Source organism: Salvia hispanica, chromosome 1 (assembly GCF_029641045.1).
Source record: "Salvia hispanica isolate PSC_SH4W2 chromosome 1, Shi_PSC_v1, whole genome shotgun sequence".
NCBI classification, from domain to species: domain Eukaryota; kingdom Viridiplantae; phylum Streptophyta; class Magnoliopsida; order Lamiales; family Lamiaceae; genus Salvia; species Salvia hispanica.
Genome location: NC_142692.1, coordinates 39013181 through 39033466, shown reverse-complemented (window position 1 = coordinate 39033466; position 20286 = coordinate 39013181). Strand labels below are relative to the sequence as shown.

Sequence of the window (20286 nt, the reverse complement as noted above, 5' to 3'; positions counted from 1 at the left end):
GTGTTTCGATCAGAATCTAATGAATAGGAAAGAGTCAGTTTACACTCTCACATATAAATTACACATATTAATATCTATAATCACTGCAAATCAGCTAAATTAAATTTAACTTTTTTACAAATAAATAAATTTTATATACAGTGAAATAAAATTTAACTTTTTTACAAATAAATAAATTTTATATACAGTGAAATACGTAAATTTTAAAAAATTAAAAATTTGCGATGCTGTTCTACGCTCCGCAATGCTGTCATTGCCATGACCAGACCCCTACGAACGCGATCGGATCCTGATTCGTGTCATGTATGGATTGTGATAGAAGAACGAATTAATTTCATCCCTTTTATATTCTTTGTTCCTTTTATATCCTCCATAAATCAACATGATTCTCTAATATGTGTCACACTCAATTTTTTATGCCCTAACAAATGGGACAACAATTCCCCACCACTCCTCTCTTTTCTAGCGTGAGTGCCGAAAGCATATTTATGTCTGCACAATCCATGATCACATACACCTAATCACACCTTTGAAAATTCAACTCTTAATTCTTTCACCATCAAATAAAGTTACACCAACACCTCTATATATATGTAACAAACCTAATGCAAATATCAAACAACCAAAATTCTACACAATCACTACACTTAATTACCACCACCAAACTATGGAGAAGAGCCGATCGTTTCCGCAGTACTCGCCGGGCCTCGGGTACGAAGCTGGGCCCGGCCCGTACTCGTTCAATGGGCCGAGCACGTCGAACGATCCGGAGATGAAGAGGAAGAAGAGGATTGCTTCATACAACATGTTCACTACGGAAGGTAAAGTGAAAGCATCTATGAGAGGCAGTTTCAAGTGGATCAAAACCAAAATTGATGATATTCGTTACAATTTATAATGTTTGTGTAATATATATAGTTTCTTGTTGATTATTTCTTCTCTTTTTCTCTCTTTGATTGTATGGAAGCAAGAACCGGTTCTTTGTTTGTTGAGAATATTTCTTCTTGAATGAGAATATGGGATTTCATAAGGGCTTCAAAAATCAAGAGTGGTATATAGAGCAATATTATGGAGATAATTAAGTTTCTTTTCACTTGTTTTCTTAAAAAATTAAAAGTATATTGTCTGATAATACACGAAATATGTTTGATAGAGCAATATTAGGATCCGTTTGATTCTATGAAATTGAGATGTAGATTTGAAATAGAGCCTTCAATTTTCTAAATTTATTAGTAGTATAAAAATATTTGGATTTGGAGAATTACAATTCCAACTTCTATCCATCCTATCATTTGAAATTCCAAACTGAATTAGAATATTATAATTTCAAATTTTATTCTATAAATTCCAATTCCGACACAATTCCAATTCCATAATACCAAAAAGACCCTTAATGAACGAGAAATATGACACATCCAAACTTAGGAAAAAGCAAAGAATTGATTATCATAGAAGAAAAACATACAACAAAAACAAGAATCTTCAATAATATGGTCTCAAACATCAAGAGAATGCAGCTTTTGTAAGTGCTTGTTTCCCAAACTCTGAAATGCTCTAGATGATGCAGACCTTTGGACAGAATCCAGTCTGTTTAGACCATCATCAGCTATCATGTAATAGTCGGTCACACGGCCCTTACCAGCCGGCATTGGAGGCCTATTATTCATGTTTTTCGAAGCTACCGGGGAAGGAAGAATCTCTTCCTTCCCCGGTAGCCTAACACTTGTAGAGGAAGTGCTGGTTGAACTACTGCCCGGATCTAAGACAGAAACCGATGAATCTTTGCTCCTCTGCACTTGTCCCAAACAAGCATAAGTACTCCCATAAAGTTTGAAAATTAAATCACAAATTTTCAACTTTTCTTAATTCACACACCGTGGTGTGTACAAAATAATGTCTTTGGTGATGTTGTTTGTGTAAAAAAAATAAGAAAAAAATACTTCTTTCTAATGGAATAATATCGTTTTGAGCATCACCTAAAGAAATCATTTTTATACAGAAGTGGTTTAATATTTTGTTTTCAAATCTTATGGAACTGACTTGAATTTGAAAAATATTTATATTGAAATGAGCATTATCTCTCTAGTAACAAATTTGATTGATGAGAGTTTACCTCTTTTAAGCCTTCATTAGCTCCACTTGGTAAATTCTCAGCTGCTGAGCCCTTCTTTCTCTGAGACTGGCTCCTACGCCTCATTTTAGAACTCCTATGCCTAACAAATTAAATCACACTCTTTTAAGGCCAATAAATCAAGAACCTTTTTCTCATTATTTTTGCACAGGGCATAAATCATGAAGTGTCTCTTTAGGTTGAAATCAGAATGTTAAACCACAAAACGACGTATTTCGATGATATCCAAAGCAGCGATTTGAGCATCACAAAAAGACGTCGTTTTATACACGGATTGGATGATTACAAAGAAATTGATTTAATATTTCATTTTCAAACATACGGTTTAACCATATATAACTGGGAAAACTTAGTGATTTAAACAGCTATTAACCCTTCTGCATGCATCCAATTAAGCTCAACTTACTTTCTCCTCTCGGTAGCTAAGGAGTAGTCATCTTCTTCCACATGGATCTCTGGCAAACCAGACACATCACAAGCCAAAGGGCTCGTTTGGAAGAACTGCAAAACAAAACAAAACAAAAAAGCAACTTTACATACATTGTTGATGATGAGAATGCAATCATGATCTTGAGGCTAAACTGACCTTATCCTGAAGAGCAGAAGCCGCAGTTCCGCGGCTTCCGGGGTCAAGAGAGAGGAGAATGGCAAGAAGATCGACCGCAGCCGGGGGAAAGTTCTTGAAAGCTTCGCGAAGATTGGGCTTATACATCTGTGGAGGTTTAAGAGCTGTAGAGAGATTAAACCTTTTGTAGTATTCATCTCTAGGTGACCCACACAGCTTGAATATCCTATGCAGCTGTTCAACCTGAGTAAATCAACAAGTAATTAATACACATGTCACAGTTTCCATTTATTCATAACCTAGCAAGGGTGAGCAAATACCTGAAACTGAATATCCTATCCGAACCAAACTGAAATTTAAAATTTTGTTTGTTATTTTATCGAATTTTGATTTGGTTCAGTTCAGACTTTCAGCAAATTTTGATTTTCTGGTTCGGTTCAGTTTGAAAATATAAAAACTTAAAAACTAGAAAATCATATGAATTTGATTTTAACATGCATAAAGTATATTATACCTAAAACAAATTGTATTTTATGATATTTAGATTTTATAAAGACTGTAATTGTTTGAATATATATAAGTTAGTTGATGCCATATACATTTTTATTTGAATTCAAGAAAATAATTTTGGAATATATTTTTTTTTATAATTTGTAAGATTTCAGTTTTTGCAATTTTGATTTTAATTTAAACAAAAAAGAATTTTTCTATTCAGTTCGATTCGGTTTGGGCAAAAAACTGATCCGAAACTGAATGGTCACCCCTATTAAAAATGTCATTATACCTCGGTTCTAGCCGGCATGATAGCCCGACCGGCATACATCTCCGCCATGAGGCAGCCAGCACTCCAAAGATCAATCCCAACTCCATAGTCCGTGGAGCCAAGAAGCAGCTCCGGCGCCCTATACCAAAGTGTCACAACTCGGCTAGTCAAAGGCCTCTTCCTCTCCGGATGGAAGAGATTCGAGAGCCCAAAATCAGCTATCTTGAGCATCCCATTTCTATCAATGAGTAAGTTCGAGCCCTTGATGTCCCGGTGCAACACGCCTCGTTCGTGGCAGTGGTGTAGGGCCGAGAGCAAGTGGTGCATGTAGCACTTGATCTGTGGCTCAGTGAGCCTTTGGTCGGGCCGGGAGAGGATTCTTGAGAGGTCCGAGTACATGTATTCGAACACGAGGTAGATGCTGTATTGCATCCTTGAGGTGGCTAGGCCTTGGAGCTTCACGATGTTTGGGTGATCGAGCTTTTGGAGGATCATGATCTCCCGTGCCATGAACTTGACACTCTCCGGCTCTGAGGTGTCGAAACGGACCTTCTTTAGGGCGACTAGCTTCCCGGAGTCTCGGTCTCGGGCTTTGTATACGTTGCTGTATGTTCCTTGCCCTACCTGTAGAAGTGGCAAATTTTGTTTTAACGAAACTGATGGTTGTCCCCACAGACCAACACAAGTTCCTTGCCCTTCCTTAGAGTTCATCTATATGGACGTCAGAAAAGAAGATGCACTTTGTTGGTATGAGTAGCACATATTTAATCTGTTAAGTTATCTTCAAATATGCAATTCTGTGTATTCTCGGAATCCCTCTTTTTTTTCGGTGTTTCGGTTCATTCATGTCCCATTCGCTATGTAAATAGGAATTACTCCTCGTACGTGCCTATCCACCAAGTTCACTCGCTACTTTTGTGGTTGGATTTTGAGAATATGATATGAGACGAATATTTGAAGAGTGCTAAAGAGTACAGACTATTTCCTTTTTAGTCCATTCATGAAAAGTATGACCTTTTTAATTTTGAAAATTTCAAACGACATATTACCCCTACACATCCTACTCTCCACTAACATTATTTTCACTACCCTTCCTCTCTCTTTTACTCTTTCCCTTATTTATTAAAACTCGTGCCGAATTCATTGACGGATGGAGTAATTGTTACTCATAACATGAGCAAAGTGCATCTTCTTTTCCTAAGTCAATTCTAAATTGGATTCCCAAGGGTGTGTGGAGACAGTTCACATTCTAGAAACTGAAATACTGAAAATACTTAAATATGCTTGATTTGTTCCACTAAAACATCTCATCAACTACTAACTAAAAGTGGACAAGAATCAACCAACCAACAAACACAATGTCATACCTTTTCCAAATCCCCCCCAAAAAAAACAAAAATATGCCAAAGAGATGTAATAACAAGAATCAAGAACATCAAACCTTGTCGATCTTGATGTAAGAATCAGCACTCTTTGGAACAATATTCTTCAAAACATCAGTGGGAATATTATCAACAAGCCACTTTGGCCATCCATCCACCATCTCATCATCTTCTTCACCACCCTTCTTCCTTCTATCTCCATCAACACTGCTGCTGCTTTTGCTAGCATTCCTCCTCGCCTCGGGCCCTGGCCCAGGCCGGGCCCTTGTCGCTTCCTCGAGCCCCGCTCTTCCCCGCGAGCTCGGGTTCCTCGCCACGCCTTCCTTGATGCTACCATTGACAAGCCTCATCTTCTCCAGCTCCATCGGCGGAGATCTCATGTGTGTTTTAGAACTCTGAGAGGATCCCATGCATAAAAAATGTCACTTTTTAGATCAGAAATGTTTTTAATATATAAATTGTTGAATTAGTTATGGAATAAAGGGAAATTGGACATTTGTAGAAGAGTGATTAGGACAAGATTTTGGAGTATGAGTGATGTAATAAGCCGGCAGGCCGGCAGAGGGAATATGGAATCTATTTGTAGATTATGCATTTTGGGAAATAATTTATGATATAATGTTTTGAAAAGGTAAAATGAAACCTAGCTACTTTCGTTGAAAACTAAGGAGGGTTTGTGAATATGATGAGACTTGTGTTTTAGGCTTTTTCCAACGTTACAAAAAGCCACATCTTTTCCTATTTTTTTCTTCTCTTTTTTGTCTTTGCATCTTTGGATGAGTTGTATTTATCGGCGTGTATAGTAAAATTTGTAGAATATAGCACGAAGAGAAGATTAACTTGCAATATTTTTTCAGGTTAATTATTCATACAATCATGAAATTTGGTTAAATTCTAATTTATCCTACACCTATCAAAATTTAAATGACAAATCACGAAGTTAAAAAATTTACAATTGTCTCATGGTGCTTTATTTTTGACGAGCAAATGGGATGTTGAGTTAGCGTACACGTGAAGATTTGGTGACACAGATAAATAATGGTGTAAACGTGTATTAACCTGCAACCTAGGTGTTAAAAAAAAGAAATTATAGTATGAAAAAAAATAGACCTAAACCATGAACTAGGTATATTAAAAGAACTAAATATTAGACATAATCAAAAGATTGAATATCCTCAAATATAAGTGCCTGATAATGTAATTTGTTACTATATCACTTTACACAGCTTTTAAATAAATTCTAGTGTTTCAATATGAACAACTACGAAATACAAAATAAAAATTCTCCCTCGTTCCTCCTCTCACCACAAGAGATTCAGACATCTCCAAATTGAAATAAACAAAGCTACAAAACAAATGGCATGTCAATGCCCAACATCAAAACATAACCAAAGCAACAAAACTGGAATGCAAGCCGGTATTTTGCATCACCTCGACTATCGCTTTCCTGCCCCCCGCTGGACTCGTGATGAGCTGCTGTCTGGACATTGGTGGCATCACATAGGTCCAGTCAGGGTCGCGAGCTGCCAAGAAAGCTCGGACTACATAATCGTGCACGAACAAGTCTTTTCATTCCCATGATCGAAATCATTGTCGGATCCATCTTCACTGAGATCAAATGAAGTTTTACCTTATTAGATAAGTGGCTGTTAAGCTATATTGCATAACAGCAAGCACAGGCATAGTTAATATCTCATTTAACGAGAGCTATTATGTGTCAAACAACCTAATTTTAAATATTAGGTAACAGAGTTGTTCAACCTAATTGCAGGATGTCACATAATTTTAGCAGCAACACAGCACTTGGAAAGTTATTCATGACAACAGAGCATGTGATATGAAATTCAACAAACAGCAATTTTGCTTTTTAATCTTTTTATATCTGTGGCCATTTGCTGACTGATCCAGAATGTGGTTCTCCGAAATGAAGTTAACACGTAATTCAATTCTAACAGCTTCTTAGCTTTGAGTTCTATGGAGATGCTGAAAAGAAAAGCTTAGATATTGCATAAGAGACCAGTTACTCCTCCTTTCAGTCAATCAATGTCTTTCAACCATTTGTTAAAAAGGAAGGAATGGATTGAACTTTTTTCACTTGCACTACAAGACAAGAGAAGGAGACTCCTAGTTGAAAGTAAAAAACAAGGGAAAGTATCAAATATGTCTTTCCACCGTTAAAGCGTATTCCTGAAAATATCCAACGTGTAAAACGTAATATTTTGGTACTAGAGTTATATACAGTATCACAAAAATATCTAAATGTTACGTATCTAAATGTTAGGTTTAATCTTTGGGACAATTTTGGGATTGTTTGTATCGGTCAACAACTATTGGAACAAATAGGACATCAATATCACATGTCTTCAGAAATTCAAAAACACTTTGTCCTGTAACTTGCAAATTATCCTAGCCTGAGAATCTTATACTGTCTACGTTAGCTAATATGAAGGTGCCAAACTGCCCAACCTGCCTTTACATTATATCTACGAGCTTTGACCACGAAAAACTACAGAAAATGAAAGTTGAAATACTCAAAGCAATTTTTAACAGGATAAGAAGCTAGAATGCAGATAAAATCATTGAAGAACATGCCTCTACAACTAGTTCTAACATTCCTCTAAATCAATGTCAAGTATTTACTACCCAAGCTTACAGACACAAAACCTCATTAATGAGATCCAACCAATAAGATTGTAGCAGGTAAGATGGGTTCCATATCTTATGCTACACCAAGTGGAATAAACATACAAGTGTACAACCAGGTCAAGAAACACACAAGAGTTTTTTTATTAGTCTAAGTTGATTAAATCTCTACTGATTTTCAGTTGAGCAATGAGTCAGTAAGTGTTCATACCTCAACTCAAATTCCCGAATCTCAAAAAGCTCTCCCCCAGTTGCATCTGTCCACTGTATCTTTCTTCTCCCGTTTTGACAAGAAACATCATCATTTTCTCTGTCCAGTTTTTCATGCGTTCCACCACCATTGTCTTCATCAGTGGAAGCAATAACAGCAAAGTTGGTTGCTTTCTTCAAGCTGCTCTTAAGACTAACTACACCCCCCTTGCTACCATCATCATCATCAACAACAACACGGCCATCTAAATTTGTGAACTCATTACTCTCACTAATAGTTGGTGGTGTAAAGCTTTCTTTCTTTTGAGTTGGTCCAACTTTGAGCGGAGATGGGCTCTCGAGTCCAGCAGCAGTGCAACCAAAACAAACAAAGGAGGCACACCCGCGGACAGGGTGGTTCTTCCCAGAAGCCAGCTGGAGATCAGGATCGGTCCCTTGGTCCACCAACTGGTACTGATTCCACGGCGTCACTTTCATGGGTTTCTCTTCGGTTTTCTGACCCAATAGAAGAAGGGTCAGGCCCTTACAGTAACCAGACGCTGAAGAAGAGAAAAACCCTCCTCCTTCTACGGCAAATAACATTAGTTCTTCTCATCTGAGTTATTCATTTGCATCCATACAACAATTCAATTCCCCCTGCCAAGCAATCCATCAAATATAAAAGAGTGAACTCAAATTAAATTCGCAATTTGAAATGTGTGCCTACAAGAGCATCAAATTACTAAACTACATACTGATTCCTCATTAATAAGTCCTCAAAAGCACACAAAAGTTAAAATCAATACACATTGAAGATCCATTACAGAAAGATCTCAAAACATAAGGCAGATTAACGAGATTCACTAACACAATTAGCTAGGTCGAACAAAACACTCCTGCTAATACAATTATATTCAGCAATCTGTAAACGGCCAATGCAAACAAAATTAAGAAAGTCGAGTGATATCTTCTACAGCACAACAGCAGCAAACTACATTATTAAAGATCTCAGAAATGCGACGTTCATTAACCAGCTAATTATCAAACAAATCAGCTCGAGCACACAAAACACCGGAAAAAATCGCACTAATTATCACCATAAACAGCATTCAGTGTTTATAAGCATAGAAGGGAGACATACAGATCTGATTGCGATCTCCGGCGATAATTCACCGGCGTGAAAACAGCATCTTCGATTGCTTAGGAATTCAAGCAGGCGAATTTGAGTTGGAAAAATGACTGTAAATGAATAAAAAGGTAAGCTTTTTCTCAAATTATGCAAGCATTTAATCGCATGTGGAGAGGGAGAGAGAGAGAGAGAGAGAGAGAGAGTGTTGGAGTGGATGAGAACATGAAATGGAGTGAATCAGTGAAAGAAGTAAAAATTGCAGTATAGTGAAAAATAATGAGAGAGAGAGAGAGATTTGGAGGCGCAAGATTAGTGATAGTGAATGTGTGGCGCATGATAGCGATAGTCCGATTATAATGTATTATTATTTTACAAAATTGAAGGATAAATAACATTTTGGATTAATATTCATAAGTAAAATAAATGACAGTATAATTCATATTTTAGCATTGTAACAATAATTGGGCTGTCTCTGTATCATGTGAGATGATAATGAGGGTATTGGGCTTTTAGCAAAAGTAGAGAAAGGGTGTGGTAATTTAGTGATAAAGTTTGGTTTTGTATGCTTTTGGTATGTGGCTGGGCTGCTTTACTTTTGGCACCATTTTCACTAATCCAACTTTAACTTAAAAGGGGTATTTTCGTGCGCGCGCATAGTGAGCTCATGTGCTTCGCATGAAAAGCCGGGGAAGAGACACGGGAGAAGGCGGCAGGCTGAGAGGAGGAAGAGGAGGCCAAGTGTATATTCATTGGGTTGTTTAATGTTTTTCTTTTATTTTCATTTTATATTTTTCCAAGATGGAACTTGGTTAATTATGTTATTTTCTTCGGAGAAATTTAATATTCAATACTGTTTAATGTATTATCTCTCATTTTAGTGTGGATAATGGGATGCATGTACCCATCAACTGGTTTTAATCTGAGTTCAACTGGAGTAATCTTTTTATTGCACTACAAGTTTTAAAGGCATGAGATTCATGTCAAGTCAGTCTCATTCTTAAATTAGTAATGTTAATAATGCTTATTACAAAAATAAAAATCGTTATAATAGTATTACATCGTAATTAAACTAATTTGCTAAATTGAAAATTTTAATAGTCTTTTGAGTTTAGTTATCGTATTTGATCTGTCCCAAACAATTCAACTTAGTTTTCCGAGCACTTTCTGAGCCACTGGGCAATAATCCAGGACATTGAGCATTTTCTGAGCACGTGAAAGTACAGTCGGAATCTTCGAAAAATGATGTAATTATAGAACAGTTTTTGAACAAGGTTAAGTTCTCAAACACGATAAAACATAGGATACGGATTTGAGGAGACAGGTCACATTTCTTCCATAAACCTCACATTTGTTACCTAATACAACCAATATGAGACATATTTCTATTACACCAAAATCCGAAACAAATTGAAATAAAACAAGATAAACCTTATAATTTTGCAAACAACCCAACCTCATCACTTGAAAGTGGATTTGGATCAACAATAGCAAGACCTCTCAAATCCTCAACTCGTTCAAACACCTTCATATACTCCTCTTCAAGAATCACCCACGCCTCTATCCCGCCGCCGCTTCTCGTGTCATTCAACCACACCCTATTCCAAACCTCGGCCTCACCGCCGCTGTCACATTTACTAAACCACGCCGGCTTCCCCCATCCGAAATCCACACCATAAACCCCACCACCACAAAGGCTAGAGATCGGCAACACATCGAATTCCTCCGAATATCCGATCCAAACTCGCCGGAGATTCTCGTAGTATCCCATCAGCCCGCCGTCGCCGCGCATCCGGTCGACATAGCCGCCGTCGATCTTCGCGGCGGATTCCCTCATTTTGGCTACGAGTGAGCCCAGCGGCGGGCTGGGATCGTTGGGGCACGTGGCGGCCGCCAGCGCCTGGAGGTTGCCGAAGCATTCCTTGGGGAACGGCGGCACGGCGCGGCGGCGGAGGTCGATGGTTTGGGTGAGGAAGGAGGTGGATTTGCCGTTTGCATGAGATGCGGACATGAAGCATTTCCACATGAGAGCTGCCACGAGCTCGGCTCCGGTGGGGTCTGCCACGTTGGATGCTTTCGATTCTAGTGATGACGTGGCGGAGGCGGAGAATACATACCTGTTTCGTTTTTAGAACGCATTTATTAGGGGTAAATCACAACTCATACAAAATATTACAAATTTGTTTCATATTAGTGCAAAAAGTTTAAGTTTACATAAATCATAAAAAAAGTTTCATTTGTGTTTCAATTTATTACATTCCATGTTTTAACTTTTAACGGCGTTAACTTTTTACTTATATACCGCACAAATTATAAAACAAAGATGAAATTTTGTGTACCGACATGAAACAATCATAAAACTTTTTGTACCAACATGAAACAATGTTGAAACATTATGTACCTTACGTAGATAAAGAGCTAACGTAGTATAACGGAATGCGCTAAATTGAAATACGAATAAAACTTTTTGTATGATTTATATAAAATTCAAACCTTTTGTACTAATATAAAACAAAAGTGAAATATTTTGTATGAGTCATGTATTAAACCTCATTATCAAGTTAATTGCTTATAAAAATTACGAAGATGGACCAAATTGCTTATTTTGACCGTCCACGTCAACTTTCCGGTGCCGGAAAATCGATCTGTACCTTCTAACGACGGATTTTCCGATCTTCACGATATCAGCGGTGGAGCCGAGCTGCGCCGGAACGCTCTCCTTCTGCGGAAACATATACTGCGCCATGTAGTTGGGGCAAACCGCCTCGTGGCCCCCACGCGCCGCCGCGCCCCACGCCCGGAGCACCGCCACCACCGTCGTCGCATCCACCGCCTTGTTCCAGAACACCACCCCGATCGCGACGCCGCCGCAGTCGAAGAAATTCAGCTGCACCGCCGCGACGGCGGAGACGCCGCAATCTGGCGCCGGCAGCAGGAGATCGGGGCGGGGAGTGGCGAGGAGCTCCGGCAGCGTGAGGCCTCTGAATCTGGCGACGGAGAAGGGGACGCCAGCGTCGTTGCAGTCGATGAATTCGGCCTCGGCGGTGGCTCGGCCGGCCAGCGGGTAGAAGCGGGTGAGAATGAGGGAGAGCGATCGGGTCAGGTGATCCGTTATTTGAGGAATAGATGAATCCGGATCGTCGAGCGATGCGTCGGAGAAGTAGAAGACGACGGGAATCGGCATTGGCGGGAAAATCTGGTCCAGCATTGAGAAGTTGTACCTTCGGAGGGTTTGGGGAGTTGGCAAAGACGGCTTCACGTTTGCGCTTGAGATTATTTGGCGTTCCATTTTTTTTTTTCTTTGAATATGTTTACTCAATTCTAATTGCTCATGCATTTATAGGGACTTGTCACTGATAATCGAACCAAAATGATTAAATGAGACATGTATTACTACATTAGTAAAAAACTAATATGGAATATGATCTAATTATGATGTGTCCTACAACTTTAAATTTGAATTTATTTTAATAGCCTAATAGTAATAGATGCACTAAATATGTTAATAATTTTATGATTTTTTTTTGACAATTTACCTTAGTTTTTACTCCATCCGTCCCAACTAAGTTGAGTCGTATTCATTTTTTTTTATGTCTCAACTAAGTTGAGTCATTTCCTTTTATAAATAAAAGAACAAAACATCCAATCTATATTACTTTATTTCATTACCTACTTAGCCCTCTTTATTTTTCGAATTTTATTCCTTCTCTCGTACTTTTAACACAATTTCTTAATCTGTATACCCAAAAATTTTATATCAACTTAGTTGGAACAAAGAGAACATTGATGACTTCTACGTATTTAGACAGCGATCTTACTTTGATTGGGTACTTGATAGGAACCCTTTTTATTAGGAAAATGGTTGCTTCACATAAGCAACATAATCACGTAAATCATTTGTTCACCTTAGACAAAAAACTAATAATGTATAGCATTATTTAATCGTTGAGTTTTCGTATAGGTTTAAGTTTATTAAGAAAATACATATTTGAGACATAAGTTCAGTTTGGCCAAGTGGAAGTGTAAATGTTTCTTGCTCAAATATGTAAGTACTAGTATGATTTTACAACTGGTATGTCTTCCCTAAATATACAAATCTCAAATCCCAACACCAAATCATGCCACAAACAGCTCAGCCTTTCCATCAATGAAAAGGCTCATGAACTCCTCCCCATCCACAGTCTCCTTCTCCATCAGCAACTGCGCGAGCTTGTGGAGGATGTCGATGTGGGTCGTGATTATCTGCTTTGCCCGTACGTACGCTCTGTCCACGAGCTCCCTCACTTCCGCATCCACCACATCCGCAGTCGCCATCGAGTAGTCTTTCTGGGTCGACATCTGCAGTTAAACACAAACACCACGTGTTTCAGTTTAGCCCGATAATCCAATAAGGCTGGCACGATTAACAGGAGAGAAGGAAATACCTGCTGTCCGAGGAAGGGGTTTCCACCGGGTCCCCCAATGGCTATTTGTCCGATCTTTTTGCTGAACCCGAATCGCTCAACCATTTGCCTTGCGACCCTAGAGACTTGCATGAAGTCGTTCGATGCCCCAGTTGTTACGTTGTCTTGTCCAAAGATAACCTCTTCTGCAATTCTGTAAGACCAAAGAGAAACAAGGAAAGGAACAATTTAAGATTATGAAGTAAAAGTGTAAAACACTGCATCAGTGGCAGATCCATGAAACAAAATTCGTAGGGTCTGAATTTTCGTCATCAAACAACTCATCGGACAACGACTTACAAACCTTGCAGTTCATTTCATTTCAACGCCTGATTTTCCAACCGATACAAGAAAATATCCACACAAAACTCCATTGTCTTTGTACAAAACAAATTTGAGTATCAAATTTGATCAAGAAATTCTGCTACAATAATATGACGAATAAAAATGGTTTCAATGAAAATGAAAAACTAGGTGTCAATAGAATTAGAAATTTGTGAATTTTGAAAATTTATAAAACAATTGCACCATTTGTTTCCCTAAACAAAACAAACAAACCAAAATCAACAGACAATTAAGCTCAGATTTTTTGTTGAATCGAGAAGGGTTGAGGCGGAGGTAAACTGTCGTGTGGTCTATGGACATGGGCTATCGACTTATCGCCTATCAATTGTAAAACATAAAGTTCTGCAAGGACTCAGAATGAAAAACTGACCTTCCTCCCAAAGCAACTGCCATCTGATTTTCTAGGTAGCTTCGACTGTACAACCCCGATTCAAGTCTCTCCTCACTCGGAGCAAAGAAGGTAAGCCCGCCAGCTTGGCCACGAGGAATGATGGAGATCTTGGCGACCGGATCGTATTCTGGCATCAGTGCACCAACCAAAGCATGCCCAGCCTCTACAAACGTAAACACTTGCAGTAAGTAACATCGCAAGTGAAAGACGATCCAAAACAAACCTCAATGCGCTTCATACCATGATAAGCCACCAGCCTTTTCTTTTCCTCAGAGACGACAGCATTCTTCTTCTCGGGTCCAGCAATTATTCTCTCCAGGGCGTCTGATATCTCGTCCTTGCTTATCTCCTTGAGGTCACGGCGTGCTGCAAGAATGGCTGCTTCGTTCATTAAGTTCTGCAAATCGGCTCCAGTGAAACCCGGTGTCCTCCTGGCAATCTTGTCGAAGTCCACATCCTTCGCGAGCGCCTTTCCTCTGGAATGCACCTATTTCAAGATAAATTGTTCAATAAGAACCATTCCAAACTACTAGAAACTAAGCAAAAAAGGTTTTAGATTAAATTTATGGCAAACTAAACATCTAATCTTAGAAATTAACTCTAATCAATACAAAAGGTCTCAAGAAAATGTACATCATAGCATTCCAAACTACTACAAACCATGGTTAAAGATTCAATCAAAGATCAGTAAACTAAACAACAAATCTTAGAAATCAACTCTAATCAATGCAAAAGTCTCACTCTCAAGAATATGTACGTTATAGCATTCCAAACTACTATAAACCATGGTTATAGATTCAATCAAAGATCAGTAAACAATTTATAACAAACAAAACAATAAATCTAGAGTCTTCACTGACCTGAAGAATCTTGACTCTCCCAGCAACATCAGGTCTGTCCACAGTGACCTGTCGATCAAACCTCCCGGGCCTCAACAAGGCCGAATCAAGAACATCCGGCCTATTCGTCGCAGCCAGCACTATAACACCAGAATTACCAGTGAATCCATCCATTTCTGTCAAGAGCTGATTAATAGTCTGCTCTCTCTCATCGTTTCCACCACCAAGCCCCGCCCCTCTCTGCCTCCCGACAGCATCAATCTCATCGATGAACACAATGCAAGGCGCTTTGCTCTTCGCCTTCTCGAACAAATCCCTAACCCTCGAAGCTCCCACACCCACAAACAGCTCCACAAACTCCGAAGCAGCGCACGAGAAGAACGGCACCCCAGCCTCCCCAGCCACCGCCCTTGCCAGGAGGGTCTTGCCCGTGCCGGGCGGGCCCACCAAAAGGCAGCCTTTCGGGATCTTCGCACCCAAAGCAGTGTATTTATCCGGGTTTTTCAAGAAATCAACCACTTCCTGCAGCTCCAATTTGGCTTGATCAGCCCCTGCAACATCAGCAAATGTCACACCAGTTTCAGGAACCTCCTGGAACTTGGACTTCGACCGCCCGAAATCCATCGGCCCGCCGAGCCCCCCAGGCCCGCCGGGCCCGCCCTGGGCCCGTCTGAACAGAAAGAAAAGCCCTGCAAATGCAATCACTGGAAACAACAAATTCCCTATGAAATTGAAAAGCCCATTTCCGGAATCGCCCTCGGAAACGGAGATATCGACGCCGTTCATCGCCAAAATGTCGATCAAATCGGGATCGTTGGGCACAATAACGCCGGCCCTCCGGCCATCGACGGCGGTGAGCTGAAGGGCGCTTCCGTCTTTGCTAAACCTAACCCTCTCCACCTTCCCCTTCTTCACCGCATTCAAAAACTCGCTGTAGCGCCACTGGGAGCCTTCGGGGAGGTCGGAGGCGGGCTGCTGGGCCTGCGGCTTGGGCGCGTTCAAGATCAAATTTTGGGCGAATGGCGAGGACGGGCCGGGCTTCTCGACCTCAATCACCTGCGGCGCGGGAGCAGGCGGCGGGGAGACATCCAGCGCCAGCGCGTGGGGGGTGAGGGAGGAGAAGAGAATAGCTGCGACGGCAGCTTGATTTGTGAGATTACTCGATTTGTTGGGCTTGTTTCCGCCGAGGATTGATTTTGGGATGACGAATTTCCGTGGGACTGTTTTGGGAGTGGGGGCGGAGATGAAGATTTGGTTGCCGAAGAAATTGGAGGAGAGGAGAGGGTTAGTTAATGGCGACGCCATCGGAATTCTGGAGCTGCTTGATTACTGTGATTTCTAGATGTTTATAGGGTTTGAAGGAAGTCGGAAAAGGATCTTGTGTGGAAGGGAAAAAAGATTTGAAATTTGGTGAAGAAAAGTTGAGTTAGGAAAGTTTAAGTTGAGCTATGGCTGAATTGAAGCCATAGAATTGAGTGTTGGATGGATGCGCTCTACGTGTTTGTGATATTATCCAGTCGTGGTTGCTCGATGTGTGGGATTGAGGACAAAATAAAAGGATTGGAAGCAGTAATACACACTTGCTCCAACTAAAAACACATAAAATTAATAAATTATGAGAAATTTATTTGTCTGATGATGAAAATTATGTATGTTTAAAAACGGAGAAATTATAGTACTAGTACATCTAATTTTTCTATATTTCTGTTGAATTGTGTACTTTAAGTAAGGTCAAGCCTCAAATTGCCAAAAAAATATATTACTATAAGTTTAATCAAATTCCTACAACTACAGAATAAAGTAAAAAAAAAAATTAGGAACTTTCAATTTTCTATGAAATTATACTTTTAAATGATATGATAATAGTATGAAATTGTATTGGTGTGACAGATGTGAAATTGTATTGGTGTGATAGTAGTAATTTTATTTAACAAAGTTGTATGTTCATGAAGAAAACAATGTTATATATTCATGAAGAAAACAATGTTATATATTCATGAAGAAAACAATGTTATATATTCATGAAGAAAATAATGTTATATATTCATGAAGAAAATAATGTCATTATGCCTAAAATATTCAATAATATATTTTATGCATTATGCCAAAAATATTCAATAATATATTTTATGTCAAAAAATTCAAACAAATCAAAACTAAATGGTTTTCCAACTAATTTTTAAAATTGCAGAAAGAACTGATTTTGATAACTTCATGATTAATACAGAGCATGGACAATGATAAATTACCAATAAAACTCCACGAGTATCGAAGTTTTTGAGCAAGTAAAACTAGTAGTAGTAATATTTTTTATGGCAGACACTCTGAATCTTTGAAATTTAAGAGACCAAAAGGGATGGATACAATTTTCCACATGTTTTGAAAACATGGGCAGCCATGTCTGAAACTGCAACATTCAAATGGTTCTCATATTGGGGTGGCATTAATGACGAGATAGTGATACACAAACAAGAGAATTGAAAAATAAACACAGTCGAAAAAACTTGTACAATGTCTCAAGCTAAAGATGACTTCTCCTCAGTCGACTTTATTGTGCATAACATCCAAATAGAGTTTCTCAAACCAACAATCTATAAGACCACTTCTCCTTCACGTTCCATATTTGAATCAAACCACAGTTCTGGAAAAACAAAAGCACAGGGGACTATGAGGTGGATGCACTATTATTCTGACATAGAATAAAAATAATAAAGAGGATACCATTATCAATAAATCCGGAAAACAAAGCTCCTGCTCATTACATATTTGGATATATAAATCCATATGCAATACCATGAAGGCCTTTTTAGTAACATATGGCCTCTCTGTCACATTCACTAAATCCCACAGGTTTAGACAAATGGGGCGAACCATCACCAATTATCAGACTCTTGTCATTACTAGCCACTTTGTGGTGAAAAGAAACCAATATGACATATCTAATTACAAATGAAGATCTTACGGAACCACTAGTTGTGCTGCCAGGTACCATGCAACTAAACTTAGATGGTTCACGCAAAACCAAATCTGTCAAAGAATCAAATAAGAAAAATCTACATTGTCTAAGTGGATGCAAGAAGGCACATTGCAGTTTTTAATGTGTATCAAGTACTTTTTGAGTTGTTTGGCGGTAACCAGTTGCATCAATGTCAGGTTCTGCACAAATTTACCATCCATATTTCCATCAAGGTTCAAGAATAGAGTATAGGGGTTTCTACTTCACCATGGGTTTTTGAAAATGTTTTTTAAAAGCTTATTTCTTTCTAAAAGTAAAATTAGAAAGTTTCTCAGCATGAAAAGGATAAACAAATTTACATGCAACATTTAAATGCATTAAGTAAACACACTAGAATATAAGAAATCAGATGAACAAAAGAGTTGTATATGTGATATTAACAGCTTTCATACCAAATGAATCAAAGTACTCAATTAGATGGGAATAAAAATTACCTAGTGATGATCATCATGACCTTCCCAAGGGTGTCTCCAGCCCTAAGAGCATGAAGGTGGGTCAGAAAATCCTTTCACAATACTACTTTAAGGCATGACACCTAAATGAAAAGAATAAACTTCCAAAACAAACAACACCAGAAAAATCAGAACTTACCAACACAACAGGGCCATCTTGCTTTGCTCTGTAGAGAATCCAAAACCTGAAAATTATACATGTCAATAGGATAACTACTCAGTAAATTAAGAGCCCTGTGTCAAGTAAAACTCAGTGGTAAATGCTTATAAGCAACCAATCATGTAAGTTACTTCTTCTAAAACACTCCTCATAAGGATATCGAGTACTAAAACATTGCAGACAGGTAGAGTATAAGGATCTTAATTGACAAAATGTTGTAGCCTCTTAGCTGCTAGGCCCAGGGCCAGCCCTTAGTAAAGGAGACGTGGGAAAATGTCCATAGCCCCAAATTTTTATATATAAAACACTATTTATATATTGTTTAGAATTTTTAATTACTAGTACTATTATTAATCCATTCATCAGGAAATGGACAAAAAAATCCCATTTTAATCTAACAGCTCTGCCTTTCATCTCACTTCTCTTTTCTCGCCATCTCTGTATTGTGAAAGACAATGGATAAAGACGTACTGAAGAATTTTAACAAAACATTTAACACATGGTCGATAAAAACACATCACATCTGCAAATGCACATACTCGTATTCCTCAAGGGAAAATCTTTCAGCACAAGAACCATCAACAAGAATGCATACCTTTCAGCTCATTACACTCCCCAATTCAAACTTTAAATTGCTAATTAAATTCAACATGTCTACCAAATTGGCTAGGACGCCATGAAGATACCACGCCACATTTACCCAAACAAATCAAAAAAAAACAGAGAAAAATAAAATCTCGAAATAGCTCGTGAGCGTACAGATCTATCAACCAAAGCAAGAGATACAATCAGCATCAGTTAGAAAACATCTCAATATAATAACCGTAACTGGAATCGGATTCAATTCGCGATGGACACTGATCTAACACTCTCACGGAAAGTTACTCAAAATCCGATCAACCATTTACCGACGTACAATGTAAGAATATTCGTAAGCGGTTTCTCACCACATGACGGCGCAGAGGCCTTTGCCGGTGACAGTGTGCCAGCGCTTAGGCTGATGTAGAGTCACGCCTTTGTAGGTGATGCCATGGCCGTGGCCGTGTCCTCCGCCCATTTTCTCGTCAGATTGCAAATTGAATTTTGTTAGGGTTAACTTTGTTGAAAGAGCTTCGCGAATTGGGGAAAACTGAAATGCTGATCCAAATTTGTACCAATCTCGGAGTTTCCGGTTATTTCTTATTTTACCCCAAACTATTGCATATTTCCGACTTCAACTCTATGTTTAGCATTACCGATATTTAATTATTGAGTAAAGGCCAAAATTGGTACTGAACATATGACCATTTTACCTTTTTGGTCCTAAACATTATCTTTTGGATTTTTTGGTCTTGTACATATGGAAATTTGATCATTTTGGTCCTCCGTCAATATTTCTGTTAAAAACTAACGGTCAACGGATTTAATCTCGATTTTGACCAAATTAAACTTTTAATTTTGATTTTTTATTCCCTAATTAATTTCCTAATTATTTTTAAAAATATTCTAAAATCTAAACCCATCATCACCACCTCAATTATTTTGATCGTCATTCCCCCAATTCCACTCCAGCAACATCTCCGGCGAGCTTCAGTGCCTCGCAACTCTCCCGGATCCCACTCTCAGTCAAGCCACGGCCTCCCCAATCGCGCCGCATTCCCCAATCGACAGCTTGTACTCGTCGACCAGAGCCAAACTCAGCAGCGCGCAGGCAGCGTTCTGCTTGGACGCCTCGGTACCCGTTTTCAGCACATAAATTAGGGATTTGACTGCTCCGGCTCTGGTTAACACGCTCTTGTTGCCGTCGTGGAGGGACAGATTGAGCAGCGCGGTCACCGCGTGCTCCTGCGTTGTAGGATTCGA

The 20286-nt window shown here is 39.0% G+C and overlaps 6 protein-coding genes across 6 annotated transcripts; 1 reads left to right on the top strand and 5 right to left on the bottom strand.

Annotated features, from left to right (window-relative positions):
* The first annotated feature begins 607 nt into the window (after positions 1-607).
* Positions 608-1030, top strand: LOC125185165 (mediator of RNA polymerase II transcription subunit, putative (DUF3511)). Its single transcript, XM_048081661.2, has one exon. The coding sequence runs from the start codon at positions 668-670 to the stop codon at positions 896-898; it is 231 nt and encodes a 76-aa protein (XP_047937618.1). The 5' UTR covers positions 608-667; the 3' UTR covers positions 899-1030.
* A 239-nt stretch (positions 1031-1269) lies between these two features.
* Positions 1270-5390, bottom strand: LOC125220735 (putative serine/threonine-protein kinase At1g54610). Its single transcript, XM_048122882.2, has 6 exons — positions 4901-5390; positions 3481-4083; positions 2718-2939; positions 2538-2632; positions 2114-2213; positions 1270-1790 (listed from the first exon to the last, which is right to left on the bottom strand). The coding sequence occupies exons 1-6, from the start codon at positions 5249-5251 to the stop codon at positions 1497-1499; spliced, it is 1665 nt and encodes a 554-aa protein (XP_047978839.1). The 5' UTR covers positions 5252-5390; the 3' UTR covers positions 1270-1496.
* A 598-nt stretch (positions 5391-5988) lies between these two features.
* Positions 5989-9069, bottom strand: LOC125219444 (uncharacterized). The gene is made up of 3 exons (XM_048121419.2): positions 8815-9069; positions 7696-8330; positions 5989-6449 (listed from the first exon to the last, which is right to left on the bottom strand). The coding sequence occupies exons 2-3, from the start codon at positions 8274-8276 to the stop codon at positions 6383-6385; spliced, it is 648 nt and encodes a 215-aa protein (XP_047977376.1). The 5' UTR covers positions 8277-8330; positions 8815-9069; the 3' UTR covers positions 5989-6382.
* Positions 9070-10150: 1081 nt separating this feature from the next.
* Positions 10151-12088, bottom strand: LOC125220736 (limonoid 21-O-acetyltransferse-like). Its single transcript, XM_048122883.2, has 2 exons — positions 11451-12088; positions 10151-10916 (listed from the first exon to the last, which is right to left on the bottom strand). The coding sequence occupies exons 1-2, from the start codon at positions 12086-12088 to the stop codon at positions 10232-10234; spliced, it is 1323 nt and encodes a 440-aa protein (XP_047978840.1). The 3' UTR covers positions 10151-10231.
* Positions 12089-12814: 726 nt separating this feature from the next.
* Positions 12815-16312, bottom strand: LOC125220990 (ATP-dependent zinc metalloprotease FTSH, chloroplastic). The gene is made up of 5 exons (XM_048123114.2): positions 14838-16312; positions 14218-14464; positions 13957-14140; positions 13224-13395; positions 12815-13137 (listed from the first exon to the last, which is right to left on the bottom strand). The coding sequence occupies exons 1-5, from the start codon at positions 16119-16121 to the stop codon at positions 12916-12918; spliced, it is 2109 nt and encodes a 702-aa protein (XP_047979071.1). The 5' UTR covers positions 16122-16312; the 3' UTR covers positions 12815-12915.
* Positions 16313-17154: 842 nt separating this feature from the next.
* Positions 17155-19581, bottom strand: LOC125185148 (NADH dehydrogenase ubiquinone 1 beta subcomplex subunit). Its single transcript, XM_048081639.2, has 4 exons — positions 19392-19581; positions 18424-18469; positions 18267-18308; positions 17155-17457 (listed from the first exon to the last, which is right to left on the bottom strand). Exons 1-3 carry the CDS (start codon positions 19499-19501, stop codon positions 18267-18269), a joined length of 198 nt encoding a protein of 65 aa, XP_047937596.1. The 5' UTR covers positions 19502-19581; the 3' UTR covers positions 17155-17457.
* Between the last annotated feature and the right edge of the window lie 705 nt (positions 19582-20286).

Coding starts and splice junctions, on each gene's coding strand:
- LOC125219444 (XM_048121419.2), bottom strand. CDS start 8,276: ATGTTATTTGCCGTAGAAGGAGGAGGGTTTTTCTCTTCTTCAGCGTCT. Junction 6,450..7,695: donor ATTCGGGAATTTGAGTTGAG/GTATGAACACTT, acceptor ATTTGATCTCAG/TGAAGATGGATCCGACAATG.
- LOC125220990 (XM_048123114.2), bottom strand. CDS start 16,121: ATGGCGTCGCCATTAACTAACCCTCTCCTCTCCTCCAATTTCTTCGGC. Junction 14,465..14,837: donor GGAGAGTCAAGATTCTTCAG/GTCAGTGAAGAC, acceptor ATCTTGAAATAG/GTGCATTCCAGAGGAAAGGC. Junction 14,141..14,217: donor AAGGCTGGTGGCTTATCATG/GTATGAAGCGCA, acceptor TTACGTTTGTAG/AGGCTGGGCATGCTTTGGTT.
- LOC125220735 (XM_048122882.2), bottom strand. CDS start 5,251: ATGGGATCCTCTCAGAGTTCTAAAACACACATGAGATCTCCGCCGATG. Junction 4,084..4,900: donor CTTACATCAAGATCGACAAG/GTTTGATGTTCT, acceptor CCACTTCTACAG/GTAGGGCAAGGAACATACAG. Junction 2,940..3,480: donor TCATGCCGGCTAGAACCGAG/GTATAATGACAT, acceptor TGATTTACTCAG/GTTGAACAGCTGCATAGGAT.
- LOC125185148 (XM_048081639.2), bottom strand. CDS start 19,501: ATGGGCGGAGGACACGGCCACGGCCATGGCATCACCTACAAAGGCGTG. Junction 18,470..19,391: donor GGCCTCTGCGCCGTCATGTG/GTGAGAAACCGC, acceptor TATAATTTTCAG/GTTTTGGATTCTCTACAGAG. Junction 18,309..18,423: donor AAGATGGCCCTGTTGTGTTG/GTAAGTTCTGAT, acceptor TCATGCTCTTAG/GGCTGGAGACACCCTTGGGA.
- LOC125185165 (XM_048081661.2), top strand. CDS start 668: ATGGAGAAGAGCCGATCGTTTCCGCAGTACTCGCCGGGCCTCGGGTAC.
- LOC125220736 (XM_048122883.2), bottom strand. CDS start 12,088: ATGGAACGCCAAATAATCTCAAGCGCAAACGTGAAGCCGTCTTTGCCA. Junction 10,917..11,450: donor GGAAAATCCGTCGTTAGAAG/GTACAGATCGAT, acceptor AAAACGAAACAG/GTATGTATTCTCCGCCTCCG.